The sequence below is a fragment of the Drosophila albomicans genome, chromosome 2R (assembly GCF_009650485.2).
Source record: "Drosophila albomicans strain 15112-1751.03 chromosome 2R, ASM965048v2, whole genome shotgun sequence".
Classification (NCBI taxonomy): domain Eukaryota; kingdom Metazoa; phylum Arthropoda; class Insecta; order Diptera; family Drosophilidae; genus Drosophila; species Drosophila albomicans.
The window spans coordinates 14,448,855-14,468,140 of record NC_047631.2 but is presented as its reverse complement, the minus strand read 5'-3'; the positions used below and the strand labels follow the sequence as shown (position 1 = coordinate 14,468,140).

The 19,286-nt window shown below is 41.2% G+C and overlaps 1 protein-coding gene across 1 annotated transcript; it reads left to right on the top strand.

Annotated features, from left to right (window-relative positions):
• Positions 1 to 12,757: 12,757 nt before the first annotated feature.
• On the top strand, positions 12,758 to 17,523 carry LOC117576218 (homeobox protein HMX3). The gene is made up of 2 exons (XM_034260824.2): positions 12,758 to 14,125; positions 16,852 to 17,523. The coding sequence occupies exons 1-2, from the start codon at positions 13,060 to 13,062 to the stop codon at positions 17,310 to 17,312; spliced, it is 1,527 nt and encodes a 508-aa protein (XP_034116715.1). The 5' UTR covers positions 12,758 to 13,059; the 3' UTR covers positions 17,313 to 17,523.
• The last annotated feature ends 1,763 nt before the right edge of the window (positions 17,524 to 19,286 follow it).

Below are 19,286 nucleotides of genomic sequence, written 5' to 3'. Positions count from 1 at the left end.
CCTCTGCAAGGGGATGGCTCAATGAACTGACCAATTCGTTGCACAGTTACAGCTTTGCTTTGCTTTGAGTGACAATAAATTATGGCCATGATTAGTCTAAATTTGCCGAAAAGCGTTATACAATGCGGAAACTGTAGCTGTAGCTTAATTCCCAGGCATCGAATGCTGTAAATGTTTTTCCCCAAACACACAACAGCAAAAAGTTTGCCAACATTTGTCAAAACTTTTCTCACGCCGCAAAAGTTGCGAAAAATTGAAAAAGCAAATCAACCAAATCATTAGTAAACATCAATAAAAGCGACAAACTAAAAAAAAAAAACAGAAATGAATACAAAGTGACAAAAGATGCAGCGCCGCAAGGTATGCAGCAAATTGAAGTTTGAAGAGAGATTTGCGAGAGTGTGCGTGTGTGTGTGCGTGTGCAACAACACAGGTGGCAATGTGGCCATTATGGCTAATGGGTAAACGCAAGAGGCCTTGCGGCCAAATGAGTTAAGCCAACAAGAAGCAGCAGAAACAACAACAGGCTCAAAGTAAGCGTTAAAGTAAGCCATAAAAAAGACAAAGCCGTCATTTTTCTAATGAACCACCAGCAGCAGCAGCAGCAGCAGCAGAGAGATGATATACTCGTATGCTTCCAGAGAGATGCGTTCTTTGTTGGAGCTGCTCAAAATGCTGCCCAAGTAGAAGCCAGTTAAAGACTTTAGTTGCGCCTCAGTGTGGCACGTTAAAGCCAAGTTAGGCCTCAGCCAATCACGCAGCTGCGCCGAACTTCAAAGCCAAAATCAGACAGTTGGCTGGCCTGAGTAAAGGCGCGTATATGAGCCGCTTAACGCAGTCAGAGAGTCACACACAAACACAAACAGACAGAGATAGCTAAAGATACACAGTGTGAGGCAGAGATACAGATACAAAACGCAGTCTCAGCCTCAGCTTTGATAAATGAGCAGACAGGCGTACAAAGTGGAGAATAACGAGCGAAAAAAACAGGCTATGTGTTGCCTCCAGAGGCAACAGCACTCTGGGGGTAACAAGAGGAGCCAAAGAGGCTTTCAATGCGTCTCTCGCTCTCTCGCTTAGTGCACGAGTGTGTGAGTATGTGTGTGTGTGTGAGTGTAAAGCAGGCTTAATCACATTGCTTGGCCATTGGCCAAGCGGCAAAAGATCAAAAGCGCGCTTTAGCTGTTAGATGTGGCTAGCTTGGTGGTCGCCTGGACTGGGCTAGAATGATGGCTAGGTAATTGGCAGGTAGCTCACGTTGCCGCCAAATGACATGCCAATGCCAATATCGAGACAGCGAGATAGCGACAGAGAAAAAGCTCAGCTCCTCTTCCTCTGTTTCTGACAGACACCAAATGTGATTTTTGCCGAATGGCATTTTCATATTCCCATGACATCTTTTGGCCAAACGGATCATCATCCGCAGCGGAAGTGGCAAAGCGCTGTGCATGGCGTTTCAAGACGCCGCTGCTCTGCGAACTGAACAAAGTGACATGCAAAAATGCTGTCAAATTAAAGACATGACGACCCGACACCAAAAACTGAGCTGAACTCATAATATCATTAGCATAACTGTCAGAGAAAGAGGCGTCTCAGTGGCGTCTCACTCGAAAGGCATCTGGAAACAAAAGGCAACCCTCTCTGATACGCATCGATGCCAAGCAGAAAGAATTTTGACTTTGGCAATTCGCGGTAGACATTAAAGTTAAACGATCTTCGAAAGAGTATCTCATATTGCCTAATAGCTGCCTGCTGCTGCTTCTGCTGCTGTTGAGTTCAAAATGAGGCACATCCTCAAGGAAATGCTGTGGAGGACATGCACTTCCCAATGCCACCAAAGATGCGCGGAAAATTTGAAACTAATTGCTGTTAAAAAAATACAACAAAAAAGACAAAGAAAAAACAACAACAATCATAATCAAAACACACTTGCAACGCCCTCTCGAGTGCCCGGTGTCAGCCTAAAACAACAAATAAAGCAATCAAAGTGAAGAGGAGATCTGAGCACAGCACAGGGAGAGTTTCGCTGGGAGCAACATATGTTCTCACATGCGGCACCTTTGTCCATCAGCATTACGTCAGAGAATGTTGCAGCAACAAAAACAAATTGTTTGATATTTATAAACGTCAAAATAGGCAAAAGGAACCCAAGAGAAAGACAGAGAGAGAGAGACCCTTCCCGAAAAAACATAGTGTAGTGTATTTTATGAGGCGAGTTCTGGGCGTGTGAGTGGCCAATCTTGAGATTGACATTGGCATTGGGCACACATCTCGCTGCTTACTCCATAAACTCACTCGGATCTCAAGAACTGTGTGAATAGAAACATCAAATAGGCAAGCATCAAAGGGGCAGCCACAGAATCATAAAAACACCGACAATTTCACACTCGCCTTCGCCTTCTTATTTTTTGGTATCTCTTCGCTCTTGTCTCTCGTAATAAAAATTAAACGGTAGCTAGTTAGGATCGATGCATTCCTGGATTTCCGTATTGTTTGCATTGATTTGTTTTGCTGCTGCTGCTTCTTCCTCTGCGGGTTTTTATCGGCTTCATTTGAGGGATTTTCATTAACAAATGAAATTTTCGTGGAAATATGAAGTCGACGGCGCTTTTGATGCTGAGAGAGCATTCCAAGAAGGTGAGAGAATCTTTTGCACAGCTCCCTTCTCCGATTGCTGCTAATTAAAGCACACATTTTAATGATCCAACTATTCAATGTTAATTTATAGAATTGGTTCCGGTACAAACCGTCTGTGCCTATTAATATCCAACTGCAAATCTGCCACATCATGCGCTATTTGGATCATTCAGTTCTCAAGATTGGCGATAAGAGGCGACGCCTGATCGATGGCCATCCGGATGGGACGTGATATGCTGCTGTGTGTGCCAAATTTTGTGAAGACGACCAAATAAATTAACCAACTAATCATCGTGAAATTAATCACAGACACAATATTTAGGCTGTTAATTAAAATGTTTACGCAAATGAATAATGCGCTGGATCCGCTTGGCAATGAATATTCATGACGAAGAAAAAACCACGAGCTCACATTTTAAAATAAATTAAATTAAATTAAAATAAATTCAAACGAAAATCAAGTCCCAACGCAATGAAATGCCACCGACTACGCTTCGCTTTGCTCACTTCTCTCTGCTTTCTGCTCGTTGCTTTGGCAATCAAATTAATTAATTATTTACTCAAAGAAGTCAAAGAAGCCGCTCCAACGGTAGCACACTCACACTCGCCTATTATTAGCCCAAAGTTGGCCATAATAAATTCCAAATAACGATCGAAATTAGTGGCAGCAACAACAACAACAAGCTCGAGCCGAGGGCAACGGACCAATGGCAAGCCTCATGCAACTAATCACAGTTTATTAACTTTGTTCATTGTTGTTGTTGTTGTTGTCACCTGTGATGCCAGCAAATCAAACTTTAGACTGTGACAACAAACTAATTGTTATCAAATATCGTAAATAAGTCATCAACTCTACGCGAAAATTCCATTTGCCGTGTGTCGACTGCCTGTCCAAGCTTGTTTTTTTTCCATGCTGTCGGATACAGTGATCTCTGCTCTTGGACGGATAGAAATTTGAGACGAACAGAGAAATTACGTATTCTATAGAGGAAAACGTTTGTAAATCTCAGAGACGATAAAAGATAAGGACAACACTTGGTATGTTTGCACGCTGATCAAGATCAAGTCACTTCATCCCACGCAAATCGATAAAAATCGAATAACAAGCGTAATTTTCCAGTAAATTTGGTTGTGATCAGATAAAAATTCCAGAAGGTATTAAAAAAATACTTTTGTGTGCGCAAAAATGCCAACTTAATAGGGCTTTGGCTGACAATCTGGTATTTCTTGCACTCTATGGTATATTTTGAATGTAGTACTGTATTAATATATCTAAGAAAGGGGGCTTTGGTATATTTTTAAGCTTTTGTGGTAAATTAATTTGGTTTATTTTAAAATTAATACCGAACTGTTTTGTTTCAAGCTGGGTAGCGGGAATCTCTCAGTGGAGCACACTCTACTATATATTTCTTACTTGTTTTACATCTTATAAATAAACTTTAAACAATTAAAATAAAAAAAATTTATAACACCTTTACAAAATCTAAGAATTAGAAATTAATAATTCGAATTCAATTGAAAAATTCAAGAATTTAATAATAAAGAATTTTAAAAAAATTTTAATTTTATAAATCTTAATTTCAGTATTGAAATCACAAACAACTAAAAGCACTTAAGGTAGGTAAAAATAAAATTATTTATTTTATTGATTAAAATTAGAAACTCAAATTTTAAAAGTATTTGTTAAAGTTTATTATCCTTAAGAGTGCTCTAAAATAATTAGTTTACGTTAAACTATTTTATTATATCTAATTTTCAGGTTTTATAATACATGCTAAAATAAATTAATATACATATATATTTATAAACAACAAAAAAATTTCAATATATCGTGCTTCCTCTTAATTTAAGATTTTCCAAAAATATATTTATCCATTCAAAGCACTGTAGACTGTACTAGGTCAGCATTGCGGTGTTGAACGTTTAATTTTGCACAGATTTAATTGACTTGACGCCACTAAATAAAAATGTGTACGAGATTTATGCTGCAATTTGCGAAAAATTATGTTAATTGCAGGGGGGAAGGCGATGCGATGCGCGGTCGCAGCTAGCGATGGCATCATTCGAGTGTTTTGCACAAAAAAATATAAATATATACTATATCATTGATTTAAATTAATGGACATGTCAGGCAATTAATAAATGCAAAAACCATGGCAGCCCACCCGCCACCCGCCACACACTCGAACACCCGAACTCATGTCATATCATAGAGCAGGAGCAGATGGAGAGGGGCGCATCGAAACGAGGCTAATGAATACTCGAGAGTGATACGTATTTGCCACCAAAATCTCAGTTGGGTGTGCAATCAGTGGCCACTCGCTTGCAGCAAATTGTGGCATTAACGTCGAGATTTGTACCTCATAAATAAATGATGCATTTGCCATGAGTTTCAGACTGAAAGATTCATAGTTGTTGTCGCATTGGTTGCGCTGTCAATCAACTGGAATTGCAAACTGCAAAGTCAACCCTCGGAATGGACGTTTGACTTTTGATAGAGTCATAAATGCATAAATGTCGTTCTAGGCCAGCTGCATGTTGGCAATCAATTTGGTCTATTGTACTGTAAAAACTGGAAGAGAAGGCTCTAATGAGTTTTCAATTAAGTGTGACATAGCCCGAGTCCTGTACAACTAATCGATGAGCATATTGTTTCCTTTGGCCATCACAGCCACCCTCCTGGTCTCATACGTTTCAGCCTCTTCATGCTGCTCTTGAATTTGTCACGCGCACTTGTTCAACCCTCTCAGAGAGAGAAGGAAGGTTGCTTCGTTTTCCACTCGACTGCAAAGATTTAATTTGTTTACATTAAAATGTCATAAATTCAAGTACAGTTGAGTGCGTCGCCTGCTCGGATGCTGCCACTTCGGGCAGGGGGGCAGGTTGCAGGTGCAGGGGCAAAACACCCGAAAACTGTTTAGTCATGTCGCATGCGCCAAACCAAGAAAGTTAAGAGAGATGCCACCATTTCCGGTTGGTTTTATTCTTTTTGCTGGGCACTGGCACTCGCCATTTTCACACTCATGCAGCTAATGAGCAATAAAGCTAAATGAAAATGCCGCTGCCGCTGTTGCTGCGGCTAAAAAGAAAAGGCAGCTAGAAAAGCAAGTTAAAAGAGTGAAAAGAAGCCTGTGCAAAAGCGAAGCCAGCAAACAAATCGATTTGGTCAATTTGTTATTGTTGCACTCGCGTTGCCAGTTTGCCAGTTGCCTCACACACACACACACATACACTCTCACACACACTGATTCATGCAACTCTTTTTTTTTTGCGAGGCAGCGAGAACAGCGTGTAAAACTGGAGTCTTCTCTCTGGGTTAGCCGGCGAAGTTGAAACGCGTCGGCATCCTTTGATCAGTTCATATTATAAAATACTATGGTCACGCCTTAAAGGCATTAAACGAGATGGCGCTCAGCTCCACACACACACACACACATACACACACAAGCGCTCGTACAACCGAACAGAGCAGAGAGCAATAGATTCCAGCTTGCAAAGTTCTTGACTGCATCGGCATCAGCATCAGAAGAGCATCAGCTTCCTCATGCCCAGCAACCTCAACAGCATCAATCGCCTCTTGCTCTTCTCTGCTTTTGCAAGCTCATCATCGGGGCAAGCCAGTTTGCTTTTGCAACACAGGAATTGTTATTTCCACATATGGGTGCGCAAAAAACAACAACACCAACAACAGCCACAAACTACATTTCCTCGCTTCCTGCCTCCGTCTGTGTCTTCGACGCGGCGACGCAAATGCAACGTCATCTCAAGCGGCGCGCGGCAATCAAGTAATGTGGTCTGAGTTCTTTAGGTCCGAGGCCAGGGCCACGGCCAGAGACAACAACAGCAACAGCAACAACCAGGGCCAGGGCCAGCACTTGGCCAGCTCTTAATGCTTACTCGAGGCGTTGTGGACCACCAAACAAGCAAAACTGACTGCGACTGCGATTGCAGACTGAGAGAGACTCAAAGAGATTGCGAGGTGTTTGAAATGCGCTTTTTAACTGCATTGTAGTTGATTTTGATATTCATACGTGCGCCGCCGTCGAAGCTGCTGCTTCTGACCCCTTTCCCTCTAACCAACTGACCAGCTTTTCTTCTTTGAATATGCATGTGCTTTACTTCTGAGATTTATACTTACGACAAGCAGAAGCTTTGATACTCTAATTATAGCTAATGAAATATGTTGAAATTGTTGCTAAGCAAGATGTATCGGATATTCAAATTTACTGCTTTTGAAAAAGAAATTTGCATTAAAAACTGGGCCATTATGTTTCTCGAAGTAAATGTCTTTCATTTAATTGTCGTACTACTTTTATTTCGAGAATATTTTCAATGTCCAAATGTATACTTAAGCTCCAATTTAATCTCATATTTAAGTACATCGAAATAAAACAGCTGATACAATTGAATTGGGTTTTAAGAAAATATCTATAATACAAATGACACGAATGATAAGTATCAATACAATTAATTTGTTTATTCAGAAAAATTTATTACAAAATGTATCTCATAGGAAGCATAAAGACTTATTCATCCTATAAAATACATTTAACGGAATATGTACTTTTAAAGAATGCATCCGTTCAGAAATATAAAAGTTATTGGTTTCATTTACTTAAAGATTTACCTTTTAAGAAATGTATTGAATTATTTCATTTTCTTTACCCTTAAAGGAATATTTATAAACATTTCTATGGAAATGTTTCAATTTCTAATTAAGCCCATCGTACAACTCTTTACTTATCCCTCAACTTGTCTTCTGTTATTTCTCTTTTTTATGGTCTTTAAATGGCATGTTAACTACACAAGATATTCATTTAATACACTGACATGCATTACATTAATATACGTACTTCAGCATAGTTAATGTAATCGGATGTAGGGTATGCTTAAGCATACAACAATGTGTGCAAAGCCATATAATTAGTGCATTTTGCATGCAAATGCTGATTGCATTTGCAAACTGCAAAAAGAAACAGCATTATTTTGCTGATGTCGATTGCCGTGGCTACTGCTGTAATTGCCACTTGCATTAATTACATTAAACACAAGTCTCAATATTTAAACAAGCGCTCGCTGCCGAAATGTAAATTGTAAAAAACAACAACACACACGAATAAAATGAAATAAAAAATGCAGTCTAAATGCCACTGAACCGTTTGTTTGCGCACGGCCAACGCAAATGCCGAACTTGAAGGGGAAAATGCCGCCTCGGCTCTTTTGGCTGTGGCTCATCAAAGTGGCCGCAGCATCGATGCTAGTGTAATTATCACACATCGGTCAAAATGAACACCGGCCACGCGCAACTCCAGTCAACCCAACTAACTCAATTAAGACACGAGGAAGAACGCAGCGGAAGACCGATGAGATGCCCTGGCCACAAATATTTGTATGCGGCATTCAGTCGAAAAAGTATCTAAACAAAGTTCTCAAAAGATGTAAATGTGCCGCCACCGCCACCGCACTTGCCACCGCTACTGCTCGAGTCATGCCGCACAGTGGAGCGTGTGAGTAGCTGGATCATGGGTCAATATTGATATAGCCCACAAGTTCCCCTTGAGAATGTTCTACGCGGTGTAACACGTTGATCAGCTGGAGCTCGACGCAGCTCACTCAAAATCTGTTTGGGCTGGATTTGGGATCTAGTCTTAGTCCGATTTGAGCCGCTTTACACCGCCGAAAACACTCGTAAGTAAGTATGAATCATGCACAGTACGAGCTGTTAATTTATTAACTAAGAAATACCCTGTAGTGGAGAACCGCTGCCGGCAATCCAAGTATTTTATATAATAAATACAATTTACTATATATCTGATAATATTTTCAACTCCTTAATTTTTGGATAGTATAGATATAAACAGGAAATAACACATTGATTTAAGATAAGCCATTTTAAATAATCAATAAAGAATCTCAAAAAAATAAATAAAATAAGAGAAAAATTGTGTGAATTTTTTTAAAATAGTTAAAACAAAGTTGTTAACATGAAATGACAATATTTTATCATCAATTTAAAAATTAAGTTCCTTGACATGAACAGTTTTATAGTTTGTATAGAATAGCTTAGATATTTTAGAAATAAAAGCCATCGCAATTTAGACGACTCCTTTTTCTGAAAAACCAATAAATTTAAAGATTATCATTTAATTAAAATAGTTAACTGTAAGTATTTGGTTTCTGCTTAATCATCATTTAAGGTTCTTACATTTTAAATCATCATCCGCAATGTGAAATACTAAATATATTTATATGCTTCATTTAAAATTCAATGCTAGTGACTTAATGTTCAGTCACTTATACCCTTAAAACAACAACATTAGATTGCAGGGTATTGGCAGCTCAAAGTTTAACATTTCAATTTGAGCATCGCTTTAATTAGCATTCGCTTGTTCATTGTTTTCCACTTTTTTTTGTTGTTGTGCTTTCCATTTGCAGCAAGCGTTTGATTTGCTGTCGTTGTTTCTCGCTTTTAGTTGTTTAACTTTTTTCAGCTTTTATTTTTGTTGTATTTTTTAGTTTTTAGTATTTAGGTTTTTGCTTTTAGCTGAAATTGTGGCTGGCGTTTGATTAGCGTGGCCAAGTGCTGCTACCAATCTTGACCTGAAAGCTGAAAGCTGATTTTCTTTGCTTTGCTCTTTGACTGCGACTGCGAGTGCCACAGCTGCTGTTGTTGCAGCAACTCTTTGACTGCCCTCTATGTGGGTGGCCTTAAACGGCTTAGTTCGATTTGCTACTTTTGTCGACGGTGCGTCTTTTGTGCTTTTTGTGGGGTCCGACATTGTTTGTCGGCCATGCGGCTGATTACTGTGAAATTGGCAATGTTTAATGGTCGCGCTTGTGTCTTTAAGTTTAAGTCTAACTACTTTTTTGATGAGTTTTCTTTATTTGTTTTCGGCCACAAAGAAAAACACACTTAAACCCATGACTTTCTCTACTCGAAGCGGTGGTCAAAAGAGGGCGAAAAACTCCGAGCAAAATAAGTGAAACGCTTATTGTCAGCTATCTGATCTAGCTTTTGTCTATTTTTTTGTATAATTATTTTATAGTTTACGATCTATGTATACCACACAATTGCTCAAATGAATTGAAAGTGTAGTTAGTGAACTCTAAAAATAAACCATTAAAAATACATCAATTGTGAGTGGCAATTTTTAGACATTTTATTGTAAAATTGATACACTTGAAGCATAATAATTATAATTACCAATTAATAATTACATATTAGAGGTAATTTTCAATATGCTACCAAACGTCAGATGCCTGACTGATGCTGACTTATTTATCTGGCACAAAAATCACATCAACATCAAGTGGCAGTGACAGCCATGTGTCAACTCTTGCGTGGGCTGTCGACTTGTCGTGCTGTTGGACTGTTGGGCTGTGTGTGGCAAGGTGATGGCGTGGCATATGCAAATTGAGAGGCAGCTGCTCCCACGGAAATTGTGTGGAAACCGTGCGGGAAATATCAAAAATGGAAGCTGTGACTCTGCGAGCCTGCTGTTGAAAGCTTGCTAATTGACAATTAGAGTCAAGTCGAGTCAGTTCAACTCAAATTGACTCCATGGCCATGGAGTTGGCTGCTTGCCCCAAAGGCATATGGTTATAACAAATATTTGAATGTGGGCGTGGGTCGATGCTTGGCTTTTGAGAATGCGCCGCATAATTTTACATTTACGTTTACGATAAAAACTACAGAAAAATTGAAGTGGAAATCGTTTAGTGCGATTACTCGGCCGATAAGCTAAAGCCCCCCCGAAAAAAAGCAGCTAAATTATGGAAAATTGAGCCAGGCGTTGCTCGGTTGCATTTCCGTCAGTCTCAGCTGGCAACTTGCAACTGGTAGCAACTGATAGCTGCAGCTGCCCCGGTTACCAAGCGATAGCGATAAATCAATGAAATCGTCGCATTTGAATATTAATGAACCCTTTCCCCCACACTTTCACCGCAGGAACAAAAGCGGCCACAATTTATCAGCGTGTGAATGAAGCCACACACGTTTACACACACACTCAAACACTACAGCTAAGCGGACACAGCAGCACAGGTGGAAGGTGTAAATTGACTTTCCTTTGCAAAGGATTTTCCTCAAATTGGCTTTGCTCAAGGACTTTGCCGGCATAATTAACACCGCAGGCTTTCCCACGCGGCATGCATCTCTCTCTCACTCTCTCGCATAGCCAATCAACATGTGTGTATCTAATAGATACACTAATAGCCGCCAAGAAGAAAGAAATAAGAAATAAGAAATTAGAATTATAAAATAAAATAAAATAGAAAAGGCGCTGGGGCAATACAGAAGCGCTAAACTGAGGAAAATCAAACGAGCCGCATTTGTTGTTTGGCCGCCGCGGCGAAACTCAATCACAAACGCAATGCTCAAATATTTGTGTGATTAGTCCTTATCAACAACGGCAGCCAAACCGCTGACCGCCACATCGCCAGGTAGCTCTCTGTCCGGTATCCGAGACCCACTGCGGCTAAAGTCGAGCACACAGCGTTCTTAGCTCTTCGACCGGCTGGTGGTCGTTGCCTCTGCTGCCTCTGTGCGTTTGCCGGCAATTCCTTTTTCATTTAGCATCCTGCAGCGACGGCAATTGGTTTCGAATTTCGATTTTGATTCTTAAGAGCATTTAGCTAATAGACCCTTTGACCCATTGTCTTCAGACGCCTTGACGCCTTTTGTGTTCGCTCTGTTGGACTGTTTTTCTTTCTTATTCTTTTTGTCGAATCTATTGTTCGATATATTTTGGGTGTTGGAGTAAATGTGCATTTGTTTCAATTAAAAGGATTATGTGAGGCTTGTCTCGGGCCTCTAAGTGCCAGCGGAGCAATGTGTTTAAGCCAAGCCAAATGTGTCGACAATTGAACAAAGAAGTGCAGACGGTGTCATTCAATATGTTAGCTGCTAAGAAGTTGCCGTAAGAATCAAAGAGAATAAAGAATTGTTTGATATAAACATTGAATACAATAAAACAGCAACAACTTAATAGAATACTTTTTGTGTGCCGTCGGATAAAGTGCTTACTAAGTTATTAGGAATTTACTTCTGTCAATTAATGAAAAAAAATGCTTAGTAATAATTAAATTAAATTTATAATTAAATTGCTTCCTCGAGTTGCTGTCTTAATACATAAATACTTTTCTTTGGAAATTTTGAAATATGGTATTTAAATTATAAATGAATTTCGCAACTGAATTGCCTTTCGACTATTATTTTGCTGTCGAAATTATTGCCTTTTTGCGTTGTGCGGGGCATTCAAATTAATTAAACGTTTTTCTTGCAACAAATTAAATACAAACGTTTGACAATTAAACACGACTTCAGAGCTTCAACGCGGGGTAAAGGCATGGCTCGGATGGTAGTCAGAATGCGTCATTAAAAGCACTGCCAAGGGAGCATGAAGGGAAGGGCGGGGAGGTGAGGGGCAAGAGGAAGTCTCGGTCGCTTCGCTGCCGAAGTTGTGAAAACTTTTGCAGAGGCTCAAATACTAAATACAGTCTCGTTACAAACTGAGGAGCGTCGCATTTGTGTTGGGGTCTTTTTTTTCTTCCTCCACAACTACTGCGACTACTTCGCTCACTCACTCGCTTGTGATTGCGCTATTGCTGGCTCGCTCGAACGCGTGGCGCATGATGAACGCCATAATTACCGTTACGTATACGCCACCATTGCTATTTTTTGTTGGCATCGCTTTCCGGCCAGCCGATTGGTTGGCGAGCAAGAGAGCACGCCGTTCATGTCGCCTCGCTCTAGCGCACGTAGTGAATTACAAAACTGGTTGGCCTCTCGCAGAGAGAGGAGAGCGAGAGAGTGAAAGAGAGCGCGCGCGTCGTTCGCTTGTTGTGCAGTTATGATTTGATTGCCGAGTTTAACCACCGACAAACGAGACACGACGACGAGAGAGCAAACGATGTTAAAGAGACGGCATGCACACACGCAAAGCAACACGACGACGACGACGACACGCACACACACACATACAGACACGTTCATACAAACTGGCTGCTGGCGTGAGCAGCGCGGAGAGCGGCGCGGGCAGCAAAAGAACTGAAGAAATATCGACGTGTCTAGTTAGCAAACCAATCTTCAATCTAGTTTCGAACAGTTGACTGTGAAACGTCGAGTTGAGAGGTCCTCCTATTGGATCAGCGTCGTTGTCGTTCGTTCCCATCGTTCATCGTCCATCGTTCAACGTTTATCGCTGCGCGTTGCACGTTGCACGTCACTCTAACATATTGTATTGTGTGTTATTGTGTGTTGTATGCGTATATTAACAAGACATAAAGTGAACAACACAAATTCAACATAAACTTAAAGTCTCTTGACGATTATTGATTACCGATTGCTAATTTGTGCTTCGAGTGAAAGCCCAGTGACCAAGTTGTCCCCCAGTGCGTGTTGTGTGTGTGCTTCTTATTTAAATGCTCTGTCCGCCCACAATGCGTCCGGCCAGTCCTGCCGAATCCGAGATCTCCGTCGGCGGAGCTCCCAGCCCGCTGCCAGCTCAGCACCATCAGCTGCATCATCCACGCGCCGGCACCATAGATCTGCTGCAGCAACAACAGTTGCTGATGCAACAACATGCTGCTGCCGCCGCAGCGGCCGCTGCGGCTGCTGGACTGACACGCAGCGCCGTCGGCACACTGCCGGAGGATTACTTCCAGCCGCTGAAGCGTCTGCGCATGTCCTCCTCCTCGTCGGAGCCACGCGAACAAACGCCCAGTCCACCAGCGCCGCCAGCTAATCCACCTACGAGCAATGCGAGCAGCAACAACAGCTCCAACACCAAGTCAGCTATTGAGGGCGTCAAGAGTTTCTCCATTGCCGACATTCTCGGCCACTCGGAGAAGCAGCGTTGCGCCTCCAGCTCACCACCACCGGCTGCCACCTTGCTAGCGCCTCCAGCTGCACGTCCCGTCGCCGCTGGATTGTTGCAGCCACGCACCGAACCGCTGGACATGCATCCCGCCGCTGCGGCAGCCATGTTGCTGCCCGGCGCACAGATTGTGCGTCCCTGGGATCATCTGCTCGGTCCCATGCCCGTGCGTCCCTTCATTCCCTCCGCTCTGCTGCACTACGAGCAACGTTTGGCTCTAGACTATCATCGCCAGCTGCAGGAGCACTTCAATGCCCAGGCGCAGCTGCTGCGTCACATGGGCATGGACATCATACCCTCCGAGAGTGGCTCGGATCGTTCCAGCTCCGCAGCCAGCGATTGCTGCTCACCGGAAATCGCTCGCGACTCTGCGGCAGCTGCTGCTGCTGCCGCTGGCGCTGCGTCTCGTCGCAGTCACAGTCCGCAATCCTCGTCGCAAGCTGCCGCAGAGCGATCCAGTGGCTCCGGCAATGCCTCGAGTCCATCGCAGGCGGCGGGCAATGCGAGCAACGCGGCTGCTGTGGCCGCTGCGGAGGCGAAGGCCAAGGCCAATGGCACACCGTTGGATGCACTGTTCCAGATGACCACCAAGGACTTTGACGAGTCACAAGGTAAGCATCAATTTCCTTTGCCTTTTCGCTACTTGACGTGGTTATAAATTGAGCAAATTACGAGTCGTGCTTCTTTTTATTATCGGGAATCGATCGATGGATCGATTAGCATATAAATGTTCCATTGACAAATGTCTCAATATTTGGTATTGTTGTTCGGCAAATGGAAATTGAAATTGAAATGAATTGGTTTAAATGAATGAATGTTGTTTTCGGTATTTTCGGGGGCCTTTAATTCGGCAGCGAGTAACAGCGTCCCATTAATTTTGAAGCAATTTTTGTTCGCTTAAAATGAATACGAATACGAATACGAATTCGAATACAAAGCGAATATTTGCCTAATTGAAATGAACGATCATCAGTTTATCCCATACCCATTTCCGTTTCTAACTAATTTTTAGCTTTTGTCTTTCAATTAATTGGCGGCATGTGCCAAGAAAGAGAAACGAAACCAAAACAAATTACAACCAAATGAATAAGTAATATATTTGAACGAGAATACGACTAAAGAAGAATACAGAGAAATGTTCTTAGATGAATGTTGCTTACTCTAATATGCCATATCATTGAGTATTATACAGTTTATTATCATTCATACACCCGCATCTGTCACAGTCGCAGTCACAGTTCATGTTTACACTCATTTTGCAGCATTAAGTGGGCGTTTTAGTGTCAGCCAAAACTCCCCCAACTCCCCAAACTGCCCCCTCCACCTTTCACAACTTGAACATTTTGTGTTTTCATGGTAATTATTGTTTAATAGCTACAACTATAGGCAATAGCTATACGGCCATATTCATATATGCGACTTGTGTGCATTCGTGTCGATTCTGCAACGATTAGCAACAATTAGCCAGCGGCCAACTTAGCTCATGTTCATTACCTAATAGACTTTTTCCCCACTCCCCTACTCTCCCCGCCTCATTCATGCATTTGTCTATTTATTTTTGTAGTTATTTTTTATTTGTGCACAATTAACATGCCGTTTCCATTTGGTTAAATTACTGTTGTTGCCGCTGCACAAAAACTAATAAACGACTTGCCCCAACCGCAACTGATAGTCGTAAGCATATTAGACCCACTGTACTCACAAGCACTCACAAGCACTCAGACTCGTATTCACATTTTAGTTGGCTATTTATCGAATGTTGTACAACCATAGACGATGTATTTACGACTTTTGGCTGTCGATGGGGTTCAACAGCTTCGTCGTCGTTTGTCAATCAGCAACTAGAAGTCGCCCTCCCGATAAACATGTAACTTGTAGACATACTTTTCACAGTCACTGTACACATTAATATTATTAACACTCGCCGAGAGCGGGTGAGAGAAATATAACTCTGACATCTCAGTAGATTTGAGTTTGATAATGAAAATCGTATCGAATTGTTTTACATAATATAGTTTAGCATGTGTTGGAGCTGATTTTAGATTCTTTTTAAACTTGTGCCACCAGACAGCGTGTCTGGCTGTGTTGCCAGTTCCTGGTATTGCCACAAAATTAAAACGTTCAGCACGTTAACTGTGGCAAGAAGTGCGTGTGTTATACTTGGAAAGCAAAGCGATGAACTCAAATTTCATAGCATATTTTACCATATTGAGAGTGAAAGGTTTTCTGCTCTTTTGCTCGTTTTTCCCAGTACACAGCCGGTTGACAAATGCAACCAAAACAAACCACCCCTCATAATGAGGGGCATGTATGTAAGTGGACACCTGAGAGCCTGAGGACGACTTGGGACAGCAAGTGCCCAAGTGGCCAGGGCACATTTCACTCATTTCACTTCTCTCTTTCTCTCTTTCACCCTCGCAACGTCGCTTGTTGTTTAGGTAGATAAGTCACAGAAATTACTTAATGAGTCTGCGATAAAAGGCAACAAATGTAAATCATCTAGGCCTCAAGTGCCCTCCTAATGGGTTTTGGGTTACACACAAAAAACAAAAAACAAAAAACGTGCTCGAGATAACAACATATAGGCAAATTAATGCACAAAACGAACAAAATCTACATACAAATTCGTAGTCGGAGCTGAAAGCGTTTAATTAGTATTTAATGCCGAGCTAGTTTGTTTGACAAGCAATCGGAATGGGCGTGAAGAGTGCTTCAATCGATTTCCAACCGGTTCGACATCATACAACTAATATAGCTATACATATTTATGATTTGTGTCAGTCGCATTTTTGTGTGATTTTTTCGAAGGCAAATCATAAATTAGTTTTGAATTAGCTTGCAGCTAATTAAACTCGCGTCGGTTCAGGAAGCATTATGCAATAGTTTAAAGCTTGAACAATTGTTGTCTGTTTGCAATTAAGCAATTTGTGACTGATTTGTGGGTGTCAATAATAATTATAAATCAAGTGGCAAACAAGACAAATGAATGCGGCACACTGCACACTGCACACTGAGCTTAAGCAAAGTCCGAGACGCCCACAACTGAGAAACTCAGGCAATTAATCAAAACTAAATTATATAGATGGGAGCGAATTATTATATTATAAGGAAAGCGCTTGCAATTAAATCATTTAAGTTGATAAATCAAAGCGATTTAATTAACACTCGCACTGACGCTTGACTAAAGCAATTACCAAGTATTTTTTCTAATGCGACTTACAAAGTCGCTTGTTAACACTCGTGTTCGACTATTAGTCGACTTGACTTGATCTCAACCGGTTTTCAATCTTGATCATAATCGCTAACCAATCTCTCTCTCTTTCTGGCACTCTTGCAGATAAATCGCACTTGGACATATTCTCAAACCGGCCGCAACCCAAGAAGAAACGCAAATCACGCACTGCATTCACCAACCATCAGATCTTTGAGCTCGAGAAACGTTTCCTCTATCAGAAGTATCTATCGCCCGCCGACCGAGACGAGATCGCCGCCTCTTTGGGCTTGTCCAATGCCCAGGTGATCACCTGGTTCCAGAATCGTCGGGCCAAGCAGAAGCGTGACATCGAGGAACTGAAGAAAGACTTTGATAGCGTCAAAGTCTTCTCTGCGCACAAATCATTCCTCGAGAATGTCAACGATCTCAGCATTCTGAAGAAGAAGCCCATGCACGAAGCCGACATGGTTGGCCTGGCCGCTGCCGCAGCCGCTGCCGGCATGGTGGGCGTGCCGGTGCCAGTGTCCGCTGCCCAGGCGCAGGCACAGGCCGCTGCCCAGGCGCTGGGAACGCCACCCAAATGAGTGGGCGGTGGGATGCGTATAGCGCATATGCAACCTGATGAATGGTACAGAAAATGAACAAAGTATTGAGGACGACATTATCATCAAACGACTGCGAGACGAGTTGTGCATTTTGTTTAATTTTGGAGCCGCAAGCCAAAGAGGACCGCAAAGGGATTAGCTTCAACTCCGCCGAGGCGCCTCAGCACTTGCAGCAGACAGATACACAGAGATGGAGACAGAGAGAGAGAGAGAGAGAAGAGATTTAAGTTAGAGTAAAACACTCTAAGATTTTATTTGACACGGATGTGACAATCAAATGGAAGTGGCAAAGGCATAAAGCAAGCCAAGCCAGAACCAAACAAGGACTAAGGCCATCGAGTAGGCCAAAATAAACCCGGACTAAGGTCTCTTTTCGGCCAATTCCCGGAGCAAAAGGCAACAACAACAATGATAAACCACCAGCTGCGACTTAAATTTAATAAGCAAAGAGAGAATTCAAATCGAATCGGCTCTTTTCAGAGCCACCAAAGTGTACTTTTAAAGAGTATTCAAAGTTTCCAAAAATAAGCTTTTAATTTTGTAATTTATTTGTCAAATTATAACGGCATTATTTATGCAATAATTCTTGAAAACAAATTGAACTTGAAAATAAACCAATTTGAAATTTAAACTACGATTTGTTTAATTTCTCCAAATTGTTTTCTGAAACAATTGGCATCATTAAATTTGAGGTAAATTTATGTGAAAATTTAAACGTTAGTATATAAATTCTAAATTCGCATAGCTTTATTATACACTTCTTAACCCATTTTATTACGGTTGTGGCGAATATTCAAATGCTGGCCAATAAATTTAAGCATATTTAAGCAAAACAACGCAGAAGTCGCGGGTCATTTGAGAAACAAGTTAAAAGAGCTTCTTCCATTCCATTCGAATCCATTTCTCTGCTCAATCCACATTTCACTCCGTAACTCTTAGCATTTGAATTTCAATTCTGAATTAATACTACATTCATATAAATGTGGTAGTAGAATTTGTATTCGGGAGTCGGGTTCAGAAGCTCGCGAGTGGAGCTCTTAAAATAAAAGAAATCTTTTTTAATTTTTATTAATGATTATTTACAACCGTTATTCAAAATTTAAACTAATTAATTATTAATTTAATCACTTGGCAAAAACAAAGAAATACAAAAAACGAGTTGACCACAAAGCAACAAAAATCTAAACCGCTTCAAGTGTTTAAAGCCGAGCGAGCGCGTTTTGCAGCTCGCCAAGCAGCAGCAGCCGAACGCCGTCAATTTGCATATGAAATTTACTTAAATTGTTTCAATATTTATTAATTTTTAGGCAATCGAGATACTGAGTAAAAAATATTTAGTGTACTTCGAATGAGAAGAAGCCCAGCCTAAAAGTGTATAAAAGCCAATCGGTTTTACTTTAATTAAATCAATATTTATTTGATGGGTATACCCTGTAAAGCAAGTGTTTTTATGGGGTTTATAAGACGTATTAAAAATAATAAATAAATAAAATATTTTTATAATTCATTTCTTAAACATAAGTTGCAGTAGCTTTTGAAATGATCATCAACTTTATCACTTCTATTCTCTATGGTATCATAGGATATTCTTCGGTCGTATACTCAATCGATACACACTCAATCGTTTTCAAATATTTCCAAGTGAAATGGACGGACGTTGCTTGCGTTGTTGGCTACCGTTTGCGGCCAAGTTCAAAGGCTTTGGACGCCGCCGCTGGCGCGCACATTTTTCACTCTCAACTCAAAGTCTTCCACTTTGACTCTGAGTTCGAGTTCGAGTCAGAGTCAAAGTTGGAGACTGACCTGCACCTGAGCACTTTCCGAAAACTGAAGCGCGCCATCAATCGTCGCGTTTTGGACTGACCAACAAAAAAAAAAAAAAAAAAAAAAAAACACTCCAAACCGTCCGCCGATCGTTTGTTAATAATTTGAATAATCAAGCTATCAATTCCG

What these genes read in the sequence shown, in the direction of transcription:
- LOC117576218 (XM_034260824.2), top strand. Translation starts at nt 13,060, where the DNA reads ATGCTCTGTCCGCCCACAATGCGTCCGGCCAGTCCTGCCGAATCCGAG. An exon ending in GGACTTTGACGAGTCACAAG is followed by an intron (nt 14,126 to 16,851) that starts GTAAGCATCAAT and finishes GCACTCTTGCAG; the next exon opens with ATAAATCGCACTTGGACATA.